This window comes from Lepus europaeus, chromosome 3 (genome assembly GCF_033115175.1).
Source record: "Lepus europaeus isolate LE1 chromosome 3, mLepTim1.pri, whole genome shotgun sequence".
Taxonomy (NCBI): domain Eukaryota; kingdom Metazoa; phylum Chordata; class Mammalia; order Lagomorpha; family Leporidae; genus Lepus; species Lepus europaeus.
The window spans coordinates 5,028,382-5,046,323 of NC_084829.1; the positions used below are offsets into that span (position 1 = coordinate 5,028,382).

Sequence of the window (17,942 nt, forward strand, 5' to 3'; positions counted from 1 at the left end):
ACAAATTGTAGCTTAAGATCTACATATGGTTATGGTGGATGCCTTCCCATCCTCCTTCCTCCTTGGCAACACTGGTGGTACTGCAGACCCTCAGAGACCGTGTTTTAAGATTGCAGCACCATTGAATGCGTGGTGGCGCATCTTGGGAATGTATAGGAAATTCTGTTCTGAAAGACGCCATGAAGAGGTTGATGGTTATGGAAAAAAAGAAATGTTGATATTCATATTAGTCTATTATTTTATATAGGTTTCTATGTGGACGTCTTTTTGTGTGTATCATTTTTATACTGAGGATTCCTTTTTTCTTATAATTTACTTGTCATTTTCAATCATCACCTGCAAGGACTTACTTGAGCAGTTGCTGTAGTGGCACTAATCGCTAATTATTGCTCTGAGACTTGTCAGATGGATAAAGTCCCCAGTCTTTGCCTTCAGGAAGCTTACAATTCATGTTGCTGAGCTGGTATGCCTAGAGAGACGATCACCAAATAGAGCGGACGCTAGAGGTGAGAGACTGCTTGGAGGAGCGGCTGGCAGCCAAGCAGGGAAGGGGGCAGAGCCTGAGAGTGCTTGACAGTCCAAGAGGGCAGTTCAGAAAGTTGACGCGAAATGGAATTAAAAGATGTTTTGGTGCAAAGAATTTTGAAGTCCATGCAGTTTTTCGTGCTACGCATAGTCCATGCATTTTTGCAAGACTCGTCTGGTTGTCAAGGAATTTGATCATGGAAGTTGGATGCGTGGACAGCCTTGCGGACCCCCACAAAATCCCGAAATCCCACTATGTTGAATTACAAGTTTTTCTGAGTGTATGGCCAGCGGCGCTCAGGCGCTGGGCAGCCTAATTCGAACCTGAGGTCTGGCTGAAGACGAGTCTAGAGGTGGGGGTGGACCTGAGTTCTAGAGCAGCTCGCGTGGGTGCTTCCGGTGCCCCGGGAGAGACAGGAAGTCCGACAGGCCGCGCTCCTGATGTGGCGGCGGAGCTGGGAGTTTAAGGTTCGAGGCGGCCACTGTCAAGCGCGCCCCGAGGGTTAGGGTCCTGCTTGCTCCGGGGCCGTCGGGAGGGCCGGGGATTGCGCCGGGGCTGTGAGCAGCGCCGAGGTTGTCCCAAGGCTGTGCGGGCACCCGACGACCTGGGTGTCGGTGGAAGCAGCCTGGTGGCCGGGAGGTCCCGGGATGCGTGACGGAGCCGATGCGTGAGAGAAGCCGAGGGGTCGGCGACGCTGTCTCTGAGTAAGGCCTGCGTGGGAGTGGCCCGTGGCGAAGTCCCGCCGCGTGGGCTGCCCGGCTCCGAGCGCCGCGCTGCGTGGGGGCGGCCGGGCCACGAGGCCCCATCCCCCGCGCCCACGCCGCGGGGCAGGTGTGCCCTCTCCTCCACGGAGCGGAGCCGGGCCGGCCGCCGCCTGAGGCCCCCGTCCGTCGCGTCGTCGAGCGCGCAGGTCCTCCCGCGCGGCCCGGCCGGCCCTGAGGGACGCGGAGGCCCGGCGGGCGCGGGGCTGAGGGAGGCGGCCGCACCCTCGCGCCGCCCTCCGCCGCGCCCGGCTCCCGGCCCGCCCAGCGCCGCGCCTCACGCCGGGGCGCGCGGTCCGGCTCCGGGTCTTGGCGGCGGCCGCGGGGGCCCGCGGGCACGGGGCAGGGCGGGGGCTCCCACCTGGCCCGACCGTCGGGGCAGCGGCTCCAGACGTGGGCCCGCCGCCCACCGCGGCCCTCCCCGCCCGACTCTTCCTGCCCCCTTCGCGGCGCGGAGCTGAGCGAGCGCCCACGTCGAGGCGCGCGGGTGGGCGGCGCCGGCCCCGGCGAGCCGGGCTCCGGGGCCCCGCCCCTCCCGCCGCCGGCCCCGCCCCGCGCCGAGGCCCCGCCCCGTCGGCCCCGCCCCTTCCTGCCGGCCCGGAGCGGCGCCCGCCGCTCGCCTCGGCCGCCCCGCCCCGCCGCGTCCCGCCCCTCCCGCGCGGGCGGCCGCAAAACCCGGAGCGCGGGAGCCGGCTGGGCCGGGCCGGGCAGGCCGCACTGGGCATGCTCAGTAGCCGGGGCAGGATTTTTTTTTTTTTTTTTTTTTTTTTCGGTCGCAAGTAGGAAGCTTCTTGCACTACACCGGAGAGGGGGAGCCGCGGATCCAGCCGCGCCGCCCGCCCCAGCCCGCCCGGCCCCGCGGCGGGGCGCGATGAGCCCGAGCCCGAGCCGCAGCCGGCCCGCCGGGGAGTGAGCGCGGGGCGCCCGGGGCGCGTTGCGCAGCTGCTCCTGCGCACGGCCGCGCCGCCGCCGGCCCGCACCGGCCCGCGGAGTGCGCGAGGCTCGCCCGCGCCCGGCGCCCGGCGCCCGGAGCGGGAGCAGGAAGCGCAGGCCACGCAGGGACCCAAGTGGAACAAAGTGTCGGCCGCCGGGCGCCGCGCGCCGCCCGCAACTCCGCCGCCCACCATGGCCTCCGAGGAGCTGTACGAGGTACTCCCCTCCCCCCGGCCGCGTCCAGCCCGACGGCCCGGCCCCGCGCGCGAGGGGAGCCCGGGGGCCCGCGGCGGCGGCGCCCCGGAGCCGGCCGGGCCGCGCGGGGGGGAGGCGACTTGGCCCGGACGGGGCCCGGGGCGCGCGGGGTCTGGGGGCGGCGCGGGGGGCGCGCGGGACGGCTGCCGGCGCCCCGGGAGCGGCGCACACGGTCTCGGCCGAAATGCCAAGCGCTGGCCACATGCTTTCCTGGGGTGAGCGTGGCGGCCGCGGCCAGGAAATTTAAATTTAACGCCGCCGCCGCCGCAGCGCTGCGAAGTGAGCGGGAGGGCACGGCGAGGACGCCGAGTCGGGGGCGCCGAGCTGCGCCCGGGGGTGCGTGGCCCGACGGAACTTGGCGCTCGGCTGCCCCGGGAGCGCGCGAGCCGCCGGGGTCCCGAGGCTGCCCCGCGTGCGCCCCCGGGCGCCGCTCTCCAGCGCTCACCTCTGGGATGCGCTTAGGGACCCGGGAGCTTAGGGACCGGGCCCTGGGGCGGGGGAGCCTAGCTCGGTCGCCCGCCCGGGGTGCTGGCCCTGCGGCTGCAACTTTCGGGGGCCTTTGGAAGGCTGATGTTTGCAGAGCCTCTCCGCGGGAGGCCGGCGGCCCGGGGGGCCGTGGTGTGGGGCCGGTGAGCCCGGGGAGGGGGGGACGTGCGGAGCTTTCCCGAGCTTCTGCGCCCTGGCTGCGCGGGAAGGGGCCCCGGGGGGTGCAGGGGTGCGCCCCGAGCGCTGCGAGCGTGCGCCTGGTGGCCGGTCCCCTGCAGGCTGCGCTGCTGTCGGCGTGCGGGGAGCAGCTTATACGTAAGTTGTACCCGGGGCGCGTGGGAACGAGCCCGAGGCCGGCGCGTGGACGCTGGGGGCTGCTGCGCGTCTCGGGCCCTGCGGCCGGCGGGAGTGGTTGGTCCGCGCCGTGCTGGGCCGAGTCCACGAGTTCGTTCCTCTCTGCCTGTGGGGCAGAAGTTGGGAGGATGGCGAACGCGCCCGAACAGCATGCGATGGGGCAGGAGCCCGGTGCAGGACCCGGAGGGGTAACCCTGCACCGTCCAGCTTCGGGGTCTGCGTGGTAGTTTAGATTTGGAGGGGGAAAAAAAACAACAGTGTAATGTTGGTGCGTGTCGGTGTGTGCGGTGGGTAGTGCCGGTCGTGTTTGCGGGGGGAGTTTTCCACCTGGGACTGCTTTGCAGTGGAAGGTTGACCCTGGGAAGCTTCGCCCCGCGGTCCAGAGCCTGGGTTTCCCGGCAGACTGCTAGTTAACTAGTCCCAGCTCGGTCACCTGGGGGTAGCTCGGCCTTGGAAGCTCAGTTTCCGCGTCTGTGAAATGGAGATCAGTGAAGTTTCAATGAGAAAAGATGTGAAGACCTAAGCTCGCGGCTCCGGAACGGATCCTCAGGCGGCTGCTGTGTAGACGTCTAAGGCGTCTTCCGAGGTCTGCCGTGTTGTCACCCATGCAGTGTAGTGTGTGTGGGGGGGGGGGGGCAGGGTTGTGCGGCTGAGCACTTCCAGCCTAACGCTGACCCGGACGAGGGACTGGGTGGCCTGGTGTCCAGTTCCACCCAAGTTGCAGGGGTGGATGGACAAAGGAGGCAGTTCGCAGTATGAAGTGTGCTGGTGTGGTGGGTGACCCTGGGGGAGCTGCCTCATGGCCCAACCCCTTGCTTTCTCACATAAAAGGAAGTATCTCCTGCTTAGCATGGGGCTTGGTATATGGCAATAGTAGGTCCACAGTGAGTGTTCACTAAACTGTGGGAGCGGTGAGAAAGTAGGGAAACAGATCCTGGGGAAGAGGGTGGGACATCGGCCTTCAGAACTTGGAAGGCAGGTGCGCTTAGTCAGCAAGTGTCCAGCAGCTAGGACATATTTTTGATGTGACATAGATAAGAATGTTGTGTGTCATAGAGACCAAGTATCCTCTGTTTTCAAATACATTTTAAATGGATATCTATAAAATAGTAAATTTTTTTTATCATTTTGAAGTATATATATATTGTGGAATAGTTCAGTCTATTTATCTCACAAAGTGAGACTGTTTATGGTGGGAATATTTCATATCTCCTGTGTTTTTCAAGCATACGATAGATGGTTAACTGCAGTCACCAGGCCGTACCACAGGTGCCATGAACTCCGCCATTCTAAGTGTAGTTATGTGTTCTTTGGCTAACATCTCCCTGAGCCTCGACACCAGGCACCACTGTTCTGCCCTCCAGTTCTGTGACACCAGCTTCATGTGGGACTGGTCTTGCTGTGTCTCGCTTATGTCACTTGTGCCTTCTCGTCTCATCCAGGAAGCAGTGGCAGAATTCTTCCTTTTTATGACTGAATACTACTCCCTTGTGTGTGCGCCACATTTTCTTTACTCATCTCGGTTCATTCTGTATTGGCGGTTATAGGTAATGCTGCAGGAAACACAGTGAGTGTGGGTGTCTTCCCATCACCCATGGATGTCCTTTCCTGTGGATTTAGAGCTAGGAGAGGGATTGCTGCTGGTTCTGTTTTTAATTTTGTAGGCATTTCCCTACTGTTTTCTGTAATGGCTGTACTGATGTGCCTTCCCACCAGGCGTGCAAGGATTCCTTTTCCTCCATGTCCCTCACCAACAAATTGTTTTCTTTCGTGTTTTTGATAATAACCATTCTGACTGTTGTGGTTTTAATTTGTAGTTCCCTGATTATTATCGATGGTGAGTATCATTTCTTATACAAGTTAGCCACTTGTGGGTCTTTTGAGAAAAGTTGTTCAAATTTTTTGTCCATTTTGAAATAGATTATTTTGTTTTCTCAGTATTGTTGAGTTCCTTATATATTTTGGTTATTATCAGATGTAGAGTTTGCAGTCATCCCCCTCCCCATTCTGTAGGTTGTCTCTTCACTCTGTTGGTTATGTTCTTTAGTTCACAGAAATTTTAGTTTGATGCAGTCCTGTTTAACTATTGCTTTTGTTGCCTACACTTAAGAGGTCACATCTAAAAAAAAATCCTTACCCAGACTAGTGTTTTGAAGCTTTTTGCCAGTGTTGTCTTCCAGTAGTTTCATAGCTTGGGGATTTAGATGTAAATCTTTAATCCTGTTAGGTAGATTTTGTATGTGGTGTGAGGCAGGGATCTAGTTTCTTTGTTATGCATGTGGGTTTTCAGGTCTCAACACCTTTTTTTGAAGACACTTCCTTTCCCTGTTGTGTGTTTTGGACACTTCTGTTGAAAAGCACTTGGCTGTGAATGCATGTGTTTGTTTCTGGACTTTGTTATGTTCCATTGAAAGAGAGAGGGACGAGGGAAGGAGGGAGGAGGGGAGAGAGAGAGGTCTTCCACCCCCTGGTTGACTCCCCAGTTGGCCGCATTGGCTGGAGCTGTGCCTATCTGAAGCTAGGAGCTTCTTCTGGGTCTCCCACGTGGGTGTAGGGACCCAAGCACTTGGGCCTTCTTCCACTGTTTCCCAGGCCATAGCAGAGAGCTGGATCAGAAGTGGAGCAGCCTGGACTTGAACTGGCGCCCACATGAGATGCCGGCACTGGAGGTAGCAGCTTTACTCGCTACACCACAGCACCGGCCCCATAGCTTTATTCTTTTAAACTCATGATTGCTTTGGCTGTTTGGGGTCTTCTGGAGTTCCCTATGAATTTCAGGATTGCTTTTTCTGGTTCTGTGTAGAATGGCATTGGTAGTGCGATGGAGTTGTCCTGAACCTGAATATCACAGTGGGTAGCAGTATTCTTCCAGTCCACGAACACAGGAGATCTCTGTATTTATCTGCGTCTTCAATTTGTTTCATCAATGTTTTATAGTTTTTAGTGCAGAGATTGTACTTCTTTGGATAAATTTACTCCTGGAGGATTTTTTTTTTCCTTTTATGGGGGGGTAGCTGTTGTAAATGGAATTGTCTTTTTGATTTCTTTTTCAGATAATTTGCTGTTAGTGTCTAGAAATGTTAGTATTTGGAACTATATACTGATTTTTGTATCTAGCAATTTTTTTCTACCAATTTTTAAAAAATTATTTGAAAGGCAGAGAAAGAGGGAAGGAGGGAGAGAGAGGCAAATAGAGGGAGAGAGGTAGGTTTGTCTTCTGGTTCATTCTCCAAATACCCGCAGCAGAAGGGGCTAGTTCAGACTGAAGCCAGGAGCCAGGAACTCAGTCTGGGCCTCCCCCATGGCAGGGACCCAACCACTTGAGCTGTCACCACTGCCCCCCAGGGTGTACGTTCAGGGAACTGGAATTAGAACCAGAACTGGGACCCCAACCCAGGCACTCTGGTACTGGGATGCTAGGATATGAGCATCCCAAGCGTTGTCTTAACTGCTGTGCCAAATGCTAACCCCAGTTCTGCCAACTGTTTGGTGGAGTGTTAGTGGTTTTGTTTGTTTGTTTTTACATATGGGCATGCCATCTACCTACAAGAACATTTACCTTCTTCCTTTCCGGTTCGGATGCCTTTTATTTCTTTCCCTTCCTACTTGCGTTGGCCAGGACATCCAGTATGATGTTGAAACTCCATGGGCAGAGTGAGTATCTTTGTCTTGTTGCAGATCTTAGAGGGAGGCTTTCAACTTCTCACTGCTCTGTGCGGTGTTAGCTGTGGGTTTGTTGTACGTTGACTGCCTTTATTGTATTGAGGTATGTTCCTTCTACAACCCAATTTGTTGAGGGTCTTTTTTTTTTTTTTTTGTAATCTTGTAAGGATGTTGAATTTTGTCCAAAAGTGCTTTTTCTGTATCTTTTGAGATGATCGCGTGGGTCTGTTAACGTGGTGTATGTTCATTGACTCATGTCTGTCAAACCATCTTTGCATCCCTGCAGTGGATCCCACTTGATCATGGTGAATGGTTTTTAAATGTGCTGTTGACTTCGATTTGTTGGTAATTTGCTGAGCCTTGTATCTGTGTTTATCAGGGATGGTGGTTTTCTTTTGTTGTTGTTGTGTCCTATGGTTTTGTCGTCAGGGTGATGCTGGCCTTGTAAAATGTGCTTGGAAATAGTCTTCAGTGTTTTGGAAGATTTGGGAGGGATGGACATTAGTTCTTTAAATGTTTAGAAGGATTCAGCTGTGAAACCGTCAGGTCGTGGGCTTTTCTTTGGAGGGAGCCTTATTACTGTCATTCTCTTTAGTAATTACCGGTCTCTTCAGATCTTCCTTTTCTTCATAATTCATTTTTTCCCCAAGGATTTATTTGTGGGGCCAGTGCTGTGGCATAGCAGGTAAAGCTGCTGCCTGCAGTGCCAGCATTTCATATGGGCACCAGTTCAAGTCTCGACTGCTCCACATCTCATCCAGCTCTCTGCTATGGCCTGGGAGAGCAGTAGAAAATGGCCCAAGTGCTTGGGCCCCTGCACCCACGTGGGAGACCCGGAAGAAGCTCCTGGCTCCTGGGTTTGGGTTGGGCCAACTCTGGCTGTTTTGGCCCTGGTGGGGAGTGAACCACAGATGGAAGACCTCTCTTTCTGACTCTCCCTCTCTCTAACTCTTCCTTTCAAACAAATAAATAAATCTTTAAAAAAAGAAACTGACACATTAACAAAAAAAAAAAAAGATTTGTTTGTTTATTGAAATGTAAAAAAAAAAAATTTGTTTATTGAAATGTAGAGAGAGCAGTCTTCCATCTGCTGGTTCACTCCCCAAATGGTTACAACAGCCTGGGCTGGGCCAGGCCAAAGCCAGGAGCCAGGAGCTTCTTCCGGTCTCCCACGTGGGTGCAGGGGCCCAAGCTCGTGGACTCTCATGATTTGCTTTCCCGGGTGCTCCAGCAGGGAGGGAGCTGAGCTGGAAGTGGAGCAGCCAGGACTCCTACTGAGGCTCCCATGGGAGATGGGAGCTCCGCAACTCCAGCCCCTTCATAATTGTCTTGATAGGCTGTGTGTGTCCAAGAATTTATCCATTTCTTCTAGTTCATCCGGTTTGTTTACAGTTGTTCATAGTAATCTCCTGTGGCCTTTGGTATTTTCTGTCGTATCAGTTGTGATGTCTCACTTTTCATCTCGGATTTCGTTTGTACTTTTTCTTTGGCTAACAGTTTGTTGATTTTATCTTTACAGAAAGACAACGATTTCATTTATCTAGTTTCTCTTTCATTTATTTCTGCTCTGATCTCCTACTGATTTTGGGCTTAGTTTATTGTTTTTCTAGTTCCCTTGAGGTGCAAGGTTATTTTAAGATTTTTTTAAAATTTTATTTTTGTGCATTTGAGATGCAAAGACAGCAGCCCATCTGCTGGTGCACGCCCTGACTAGGGTAGGGCCACGCCCAACCTGGGTTTCATTCAGGAGCCAGGAACTCCAGATCCCAGATCGCTCATGTGGGTGTCAGAGACCCCCGTACCTGAGCCGTCAGGTGCTGCCTCCCAGCTGTGTGCATCAGCAGGAAACTGGAACTGGGAATGAGGCTGGGACTTGAACCCAGGCACCCTGGTATGGGATGTGGCATCTTTTTTTTTTTTTTTTTTTTGGATAGGCAGAGTTAGAGAGTGAGAGACAGAGAGAAAGGTCTTCCTTCCGTTGGTTCACCCCCCAAATGGCTGCCACGGCCAGCGCTGCGCCAATCTGAAGCCAGGAACCAGGTGCTTCCTCCTGGTCTCCCATGCGGGTGCAGGGCCCAAGCACTTGGGCCATCCTTCACTGCCTTCCTGGCCACAGCAGAGAGCTGGACTGGAAAAGGAGCAACCGGGACAGAACCAACGCCCCAACCAGGACTAGAACCCTGGATGCCGGTGCTGCAGGCGGAGGGCTAGCCTAGTGAGCCACGGCGCCGGCCCTGCATGATCTTTTGACAAAGAAGAATGTTGAAGTCCCCTATTAATTGTATTATAGTCTTTCTCCCTTTATATTAGTATCATATATCTGGGTGTTTGATGTTGGGTGTGTACGTGTTTATAAATTGCTATGTCTTGCAGAACTGACACCACATAGTTGTTTAATGCCATTTGTCTCTCCTTACAGTTTCTGGATTAAAACTTGATTTTATCTGATTTGAGTATAGCTCCTCTCTCTAGCTCTCCAGTGGATGGAATACCTTTCAGTCCGCCCCCTCTTGGTCTCTGGGGATCCTCACAGGTGAAGTGAGGATCTTGTAGGCAGGGTGGAGTTGTATCTCTTTTTTTAAGCCATCTGTAGCCCCATCTCCCACATCTGTGTCTTTTGGTTGAGAATTGAATCTGCTTACACTCGGGGTAATTGCTGACAGGTGAGGACTTAGTGCTGTCTTTTGCTAATTGTTCTCAAGTTGTCTAGTTGTCTTGTGTGTCCGTCATCTCTTCCTGGCTTTCTCCAGCAGAGGGTATTGATTTCTGGATTTTTACTCGTTGTCCGTTTTTGCTTTGTGGTTACCAAGAGGCTTATAAGAAACACTTATACCAGGCTCCATAATAACTTGGGTCATAGAAAAGACTGTACACTTCCCATTTTGAATTTTTAATGTCACTGTTTACATCTCTTTATGTTGCATATTCCTTACCAACCATTCTTCAGGGTCTGCTTTTTATGTAAAGGTTCCGATTGTAGCTGTTTCTGCCTTTGTGGGCCATACAGCCTCTGTCACGACCACTCGGTCCTGTTTTAGTGCCAAGCAGCCAGACAATACTTAGATGAAATGGTCCGATAACAGTGTTTATGGGTAGTGAAGTTAGAATTTCATGTCATTACTATGTGTCATGAGATACTTTTCCCCAGTCACTTAAAAATGTAACAACTATCCTTTATTTATTTACTTTTTTAAATTCAATTTATTTGAAAGGCAGAGAGACAGATTTCCCATATGTTAGTTCACTCCCCAAATGCCCACCACAGCTGGAGTTGGGCCAGACCAAAGCTAGGAGCTGGGGACTCCATCCAGGTCTTCCGCATAGGTGAGCCGTCACCTGCTGCCTCCCAGGGTCTGCATGAGCAGGAAACTGGAGTCCACTACAAAACAGGTGGGTGTTCTCATGGGATGCGGGAATCTCAGGGGGGCATCTTGACCCCTATACCAAATGCCTGCCCCTGAACATTGTCCTGGCTTACAGGTTACAGTGTGCTAAGCCCTGCTGTCGCTGCATAGTCTGTTCGGGACTGAGGTTTCCCGGAGCATGTGGGCTGGAGGGTGAAGTTGTTGGAGAGTCTCTGCAGTAGCTGCTATCCCAGTTCTGCACTGAGCGCTCTAAGTTCTGAGGGACTCTTCCTATAGCTTTGTGACTTGTGGAATAGCAGTCTCTGCCGAATGACCCCTGCCTGAGGATGACAGTGACCAAAGTGAGGCTTAGATAACATTAGCATATAAAAACGATCTATAATCTGACCGATGCCACTTTTGTGTCCAGCGATTGTTACCCAGCAGAACATCTTTCATCTTCCTTTCTTAAAGAGAAAAAAGCACTCAGCTCTCCAGCCTTGAAACCAAACTTGTTTTCCTTTTTTTTTTTTTTTAAGATTTATTTATTTGAAAGTCAGAATCACAGAGAGGCAGAGGCAGAGAGAGAGAGAAAGGTCTTGCATCCACTGGTTCACTCCCCAGATGAATGTAACGGCTGGAACTGTGCCTATCCAAAGCCAGGAACTTCTTCCTGGTCTCCAGTGTGGGTGCAGGGGCCCAAAGACCTGGGCCATCTTGTACTGCTTTTCCAGGCCATAACAGAGAGCTGGATCGGAAGTGGAGCAGCTGGGACTCGAACCGGTGCTCACATGGAATGCTAGCACTGCAGACTAGGGCTTTAACCCACTGTGCCACAGCACTTGTTTTCCTTCTTGAGTTTTGGAATTTCGATGTATCCAGCAAATTGATTATAGCATCAGAAAACTGTGAGATCCAAAGGATTTAATTTATCTTATGGTCCAGTGGCCACCAGTGGGAGGGCTTAGTTCTCCTGGGACCGAGTGACGATTGCACGCTGTGAAACAGTAGAAGCAGCCTTCTCTTTATTTGCATGCCGTTTTCCCCCCAGAGGAGGTGGGGTTTTCCCCTGTATCTACTGTAATAGCTAATTTACATTTCTGTAGGATTTCACTGATCAAGTCTTGACCCACATGTGCATGGTTTAGTCCATCAGAAATGGAAGTGAGCTATTAGAAAATGAAGTTACTCCTGGTTTATACAAAATATTTTGAAGTACATTATTTGAAAGGATAAAGAGATTTGGGAGAAACAAATCTTTTGAAATTTCTCCTTACTTTGGGGGAAATTGCTGCCTTCTGCGGTGCACCCTAAGGATTGTATGTGTACCAACCGAAAGTGTAATGCTGACCCTGGGCGTGTAGCTCAGAGCGGTGTCACCGAGGTCTGGGGAACTCTGTCGGTCAAGCTCAGGCATGGTCTGGCGTGTGTCCCGTGAACTCTGTCGGTCAAGCTCAGGGGTGGTCTGGCGTGTGTCCTGTGGTGTCTGAAAAGACTGACAGCTCCGAAATAAGAGTGAAGGTGAGGTGTTTGACTTGTGGAGCTGATTGTGGGGCAGTGAGGGTAAATGTGGATGTGTGTTTTTAAAATCTCTAGACTGTTAAATACTTTTGTCTAATACTTTTTATCCTGTGGATCTCAGAGAACATTTATCTCTGCCAGACACTGTGTGAAGGCATTGCATGTGCTGCCGCTTTGAATTTGCGTTCTATCCCTGTGCACAGAATAAGTGGGTTTTTTTTTTATTTAACGTATATTCATTTTTAAAAATATTTATTTTATTTACTTGAAAGGTGGACAGAGACAGACTGAGGGAGCTCTCCCATCTGCTGGTTCACTCCTCAAATGCCCGCAACCTGCAGAGCAGGGCTGGGCTGCGGTCAGGAGGCAGGAGCTCAGTGTGAGCGCCCACGAGAGTGGCAGGGACGCAACTACTTGCAGTGTCCCCTGCTGCCTCCCTGCATGCACGTTAGCGAGAAGCTGGGTGGAGAGTGGAGTCAGGACTGGAACCCAGCTGCCCTCTGTGGGGTGGGGGTGTCCCAGGTGGCAGCCTCACTGCTGTGCCAAAGCCTGCCCCCAGAAGAAGTCCTTTGCTGTTCTTGCTGTGATACCCGAGTCATTGAGTCTGTCTTCATTCTCTGTAATAAGCGTGCTCTGCTGGTACGTAGGCAACACCTTGAGTGTTCTTTGTCACAGTTTTGAATATCTGTGATGTAAAAAGCTAGCTGCCAAATGAATCAAATTTTTGTAAATATAGAGAATATTAGTTTTTATATTGTTTGTGCTCACAGGTGGAGCAAGATCACTTTGGGATCTTTATTTTTGTTAAAGATTCATTTATTTTTACTTGAAAGAGAGAGAGATCTTCCGTCTGTTGGTTCACTCCACAGATGTCCACAAGGGCCAGGGCTAGGCTGAAGTCAGGAGTCAGGAGCTTCATCCACATCTCCCACGTGGGTGCAGGGGCCTTAGCACCTGGGCCATCTTCTGCTGCTTTACCAGACACATTAATAGGGAGCTGGATTGGAAGTGGAGCAACTGAGGTTTGAACTGGCACCTTGTATGAGATGCCAGTGCTGCAAACTAACTGTGGCTTAACAAACTGTGCCACTGTGCTTGCCCTGGGTTCTTTTCAAAATACAGATTCTTGAACCCAAACCATGAGACTGTGGTTTTCAGTGTTTGGATACAGATGGGAATTTCTTTTTTTTTTTTTTTTTTTTTTGATAGGCAGAATGGACAGTGAGAGAGATAGAAACACCCTCCAATGGCCGCTGCGGCCGGCGTGCCACGCTGATCCGAAGCCAGGAGCCAGGTACTTCTCCTGGTCTCCCATGCGGGTGCAGGGCCCAAGGACCTGAGCCATCCTCCACTGCACTCCTGGGCCACAGCAGAGAGCTGGACTGGAAGGGGGCAACCGGACAAAATCCGGCGCTCCGACCAGGATTAGAACCCGGTGTGCCGGCGCCGCAGGCGGAGGATTAGCCTAGTGAGCCACGGCACCGGCACAGATGGAGATTTACAAGGGAATTTCAAGTCTGTGGAAAATGAGATTTAACAAGGTTATTTTGGTGCAAAAAGTTTTTTTTTTTAATGATTTATTTATTTGAAAGGCAGAATTAGATCTTCTATCTGCTGGTTCACTCCCTAAATGGCCCCAATGATTGGGTCTGGGCCAGGCTGAAGCCAGGAGCCAGGAACTAAATCTGGGTCTCCCAGCGGGGTGAGAGGGGCCCAAGCACTTGGGCTATCTTCCACTGCTCTCCCAGGTGAATTAGCAGGGAGCTGGATTGGAAGTGGAGCAGCTGGGGCTTGAACTGGTGCTGAGGTGAGATGGTGGCACTTTAAGTGGTGGCTTACCCCCTGCATCATAATGCTGGCTCCTTTGGTGTGAAAAAAAAATTTTTTTTAAATTAGTTTCTAACAGATTCAGTAAAGTTCATAGATACATTTCTAAGAATATAATGATATTCCCTTCCTCCCTCTCCTCCTCCTCCCTTCCCTCCCTGTCTCTCATTTTTGAGATGACATTTTATTTATTTTTTAATAAGATTTATTTATTTACTTGAAAGAGTTACACAGAGAGAGGAGAGGCAGAGAGAGAGATCTTCCATCTGATGGTTCTCTCCCCTGTTGGCCACAATGTCCGGAGCTGGGCCGATCCGAAGCCAGGAGCCAGGAACTTCTTCCAGGTCTCCTACGTGGGTGCAGGGGCCTAAGGACTTGGGCCATCTTCTGCTTTCCCAGGCCATAGCAGAGAGCTGGATTGCAAGAGGAGCAGCTGGGACTAGAACCGGCGCCCATATGAGATGCCGGCGCGTCAGGCCAGGATGTTAACTGGCTGTGCCACAGCGCCTTGGCCCCAAGGATAACATTTTAAATTTACATTACAGTAAAAAGGCTTAATGCTTCCCAAACAAGAAGGTTAACAAGTAAAGGCAAAAAGACCCTAATTTAGCGGGAATATAGGCAGTGGCTATAAACAATACTTGAATGGAAAAATGACCATTTTACCCATCTACAGTAAATTTAAATAATCACAGATCATTAAAACCATAGTAGTATAATATTCTTAACCACTGGTTTTCCTTTTCAACATTTTGGGATAGTGTGAAAAGTACTGGAGTTAGTTCTTTGTGTTAATAAAGCCATCAGATCCTGGAAGACTTTTGATTACTGCTCAGTCTCATTGCTTATTATGGGCCTGTTTAGATTATCTATCTTTTTTTTTTTTTTAAGATTTTATTTATGTATTTGAGAGGCAGAGTTACAAAGAGAGGAAGAGAGAGAGGTCTTCCATCCACTGGCTCACTTCCCAAATGGCCGCAACGGCTGGAGCTGTGCTGATCTGAAGCCAAGAGCCAGGAGCTTCTTCCAGGTCTCCCATGTGGGTGCAGAGGCCAAAGCACTTGGGCCATCTGCTGCTGCTTTCCCAGGCCGTCAGCAGAGAGCTGGATTGGAAGTGGAGTAACTGGATGCTGGCACCACAGGCAGAGGATTAACCTATGCCACAGTGCTGGCCCTGAGATGTTTCTTTTTTAATGTAAACACTTAATGCTGTAAACTTCTCTCTTGTTACTGCTTTTGCTGTATCCCACAGGTTTTGATATGTTGTGTTTTCATTCTCATTTATTTCAAGAAAGTTTATTTCATTTTTAATTTCTACAGTGACTCATTGATCACTTTGTGGCATGTTGTTTAAATCCCCAGTGTTTATGGGTGGCCCCAGTATTTATGAGTGTTCTTGTTAATTTCTGGTTTTACACCTTTATGGTTTGAGAAGATACATGGTCTGATTTCAGTCTTTTTAACTTACTGAGAGTTGATTTTTGCCTTAATATTTGGTCTATTCTAGAAAGTGTTCCACGTGCTGATGAGAAGAATGTACTGTAGCTGTTGGGTAAAATGTTCTGTAAATGTCTGTTAGGTCTATTTTCTCAATAGTGTGTTCCAACTCTGATGTATCTGCATTGATTTTATGTCTGGGTGATCTGTACATTGATGAGACTGGGTGTTGAAGTCGCCCACTATTATTGGAAGCTGTCTCTCCCTTCAGGTCTGATAGTATCTGGTGTATATATCTGGGTGGTCTTGTGCTGGGTGCATATATAGTTATTATGGTTGCTTCATCTTCTTGCTGGATAAAGATTTTATCAACATTTAATGTCCTTTATCTCTTTTTGCAGTTTTTGACTTACATCTGTTTTATCTGGTATCAGGATAGCTATGCCTGCTCGTTTTTGGTTTCCATTTGCCTGGGATCTTTTTCCAACCATTCACCTTCAGTCTGTGTATATCTTTGTTTCTGAATTTTCTCGTAGGCAGCATATAGTGGGGGTCATGGTTTGTTTTTTTTTTTTTTTTTTTTTTCAATCCATTCAGCCAACCCAAGTCTTCTTGCTGGTGAATTTAATCCATTTACATTCAAGATTTTTAGTATTGATAGGTAAGAACTAAGACCTGTCATTTTGTTGGTTGGATACTGATTATACGTGCTCTGCTAGTGAATAGGTGGTGTCCTGTTTTTTCATGTTTAATGCAGGGCCCTTCAGAATTTCCTGTAAGGCTGGTCTGGTGGTGGTGAAGTCTCTGCCTTTGCTTATCTGGAAAATGCTTTGTTTCTCCTTCACTTTTACAGGATAGCTTTGCTGGATATAATAATCTTGGTTGGAAGTTTTTTATTTTAAGACCTTGAATTTATCATCCCACTCTCTCTGACCTAGAGGTTTCTGCTGAGAACTAATTGGTTTTGCTTTATATGTAACTTGATACTTTTTTCTTTCTTTTTATCTTTAAGATTCTCTCTTGTCCTTAACTTTTGACGTTTTGACTACAGGTTGTCTTGGAGAAGAACTTGCTTGGGTTGAGTCTGCTTGAGGTCCTTTGAGCTCCTTGTATCTGGATGTCCCTGTCTCTTTCAAAACCTGGGGAATTTTCAACTATTTCATTTAGCAGATTCTCAACACCTTTTTCTTCTCCTTCATAAATACCTACAGTCCAAATATTTGGTCATTTAATGGTACCCCACATTTCACTTAGACTTTCTTCATTCTTTTAAATACTTTTCTCTTTACTTTTGTCTGATTGGGTTGTTCCAGAATTCTTATCCTGTGGGTCAGAAATTCTTTCCTGCACTTGACCTATTCTGTTGAGGCTCTCAGTTGTAATTTTTATTCCACTGATGGGAGATTTCCTCTCCCACATTTCTGTTTGATTCTTCTTAATGAGTTCTGTCTCCTTAGTAATATTTCCAGTCATGCCACTCACTGATTTCCTCATTTCTTTATCTGTATTCTCTTGCATCGCACTGAGTTTCCTTACACTCATTGCTCTGAATTCTGTCTCTGGCATTGCACAGAAATCTCAGTCCAGGCTCCCGTTCTGGGGGACACTCGTTCTTCTGCAGGTGTCGTGCTGCCTTGCTGCTGCTTGTCTCCTGTGTCCCCAAGTTGACGTCCGCGTATCTGATGTAAACGCCCTTCTTTATGGCGTGGGTTTATCCGAGATGACTATGGTTTAGCTGGAATGCCACAGTCCTCCAAAAGGTTCGTGAAAAATGCGCGTTCTCTTAAAAACTATGGATTTCCATATTTACGTACAGCGAAGTAAACGTTTAATTCCATTTTCCCATGAGCTTTCTGAAGTGCACTTGTACCAAAAGGCAGTAGACTTAGGAGCCTCACGTTGGGTCCTTCTTCATTTCAGACGCAAGGGGCTGTGTGTGGAGGGGAGAGGGCTGGGGGTCTGCCTGGAGAAGAGCAGCTCGTGGGGGGGAACAGACCGGTCCTTTCTGCAGGCTCTGGCCACCACTGGTTGTTACCTGAGTCCTTCCAGGAAGGGGGTATTAAGAGGTAGGTAGGGAGGAGTGTTGGAATTGCTGTTCGCCTGTGTAGCGTGTATGCTCTAGCACTGGGGATCACCTGCTCGGTATTTCCCACAGTTCACGATTCTGCAGTTGTTGAGCGATTACTGAATGCTTTACTGGAAGAGCCAGTCAGAGGAGTGGCCCTCCATTCACTCCTGACCCCTCAGCTCAGCGTCCTGCTCCCCCCCACACAACACACACACACATACACACACGCGCACACTCCCTCCCCCACAGCACACACACCCACACCCACACCCACACACACAGCCTTGTGCCCGTGCTGCTCCTTTTACGCCGTTCCTCATGGTTTCAGCTCTGAGCTGTGGAATGAGCCTGACTGTACCAATCGCACACGTACTTGGTTCTCTTCTGCTTTTTAAGCTGGGCAGGGCCTTGGACGTCCATGTTCTCGAGTGTGGAAAAGGCTTGCATTCGCCTACCTACAGATGCAGCAGCAGCTCAGCGTTCATCGGATTCCCAGAAGGGTGCAACGCTGCTGCGGTTTGGAAGTGTTTGCCCCTGCCTGACCCCCAGTGTGGGGGTATTTTCAAGGTGGGACATGATTGGGTAGACGCTGTCTGAAGGGACGGCATGATTCCTAAGAGAGTGGTGGTTATAAAAGCACCAGCCTGCCCTCCCTTTCCTGCGTAACCATTCGACCTCTCTCCCCCCACCCAGTACCTGCTCCCACATGATGCCCATCTGTCTTGTGATGGAGCCGGAAGACCCTCACTGGGTGCTGGACAGAAGGG

The 17,942-nt window shown here is 50.4% G+C and overlaps 1 protein-coding gene across 1 annotated transcript in view; it reads left to right on the forward strand.

The window, feature by feature from the left end:
* Positions 1–2,299: 2,299 nt before the first annotated feature.
* The window catches only part of CDYL (chromodomain Y like), a 147,204-nt gene continuing 131,561 nt past the window's right edge, over positions 2,300–17,942 (forward strand). The window contains exon 1 of the mRNA XM_062184230.1: positions 2,300–2,436. Within this exon, the coding sequence (XP_062040214.1) occupies positions 2,413–2,436 (24 nt within the window). The 5' untranslated portion in view covers positions 2,300–2,412. The remainder of the gene's footprint in view (positions 2,437–17,942) is intronic.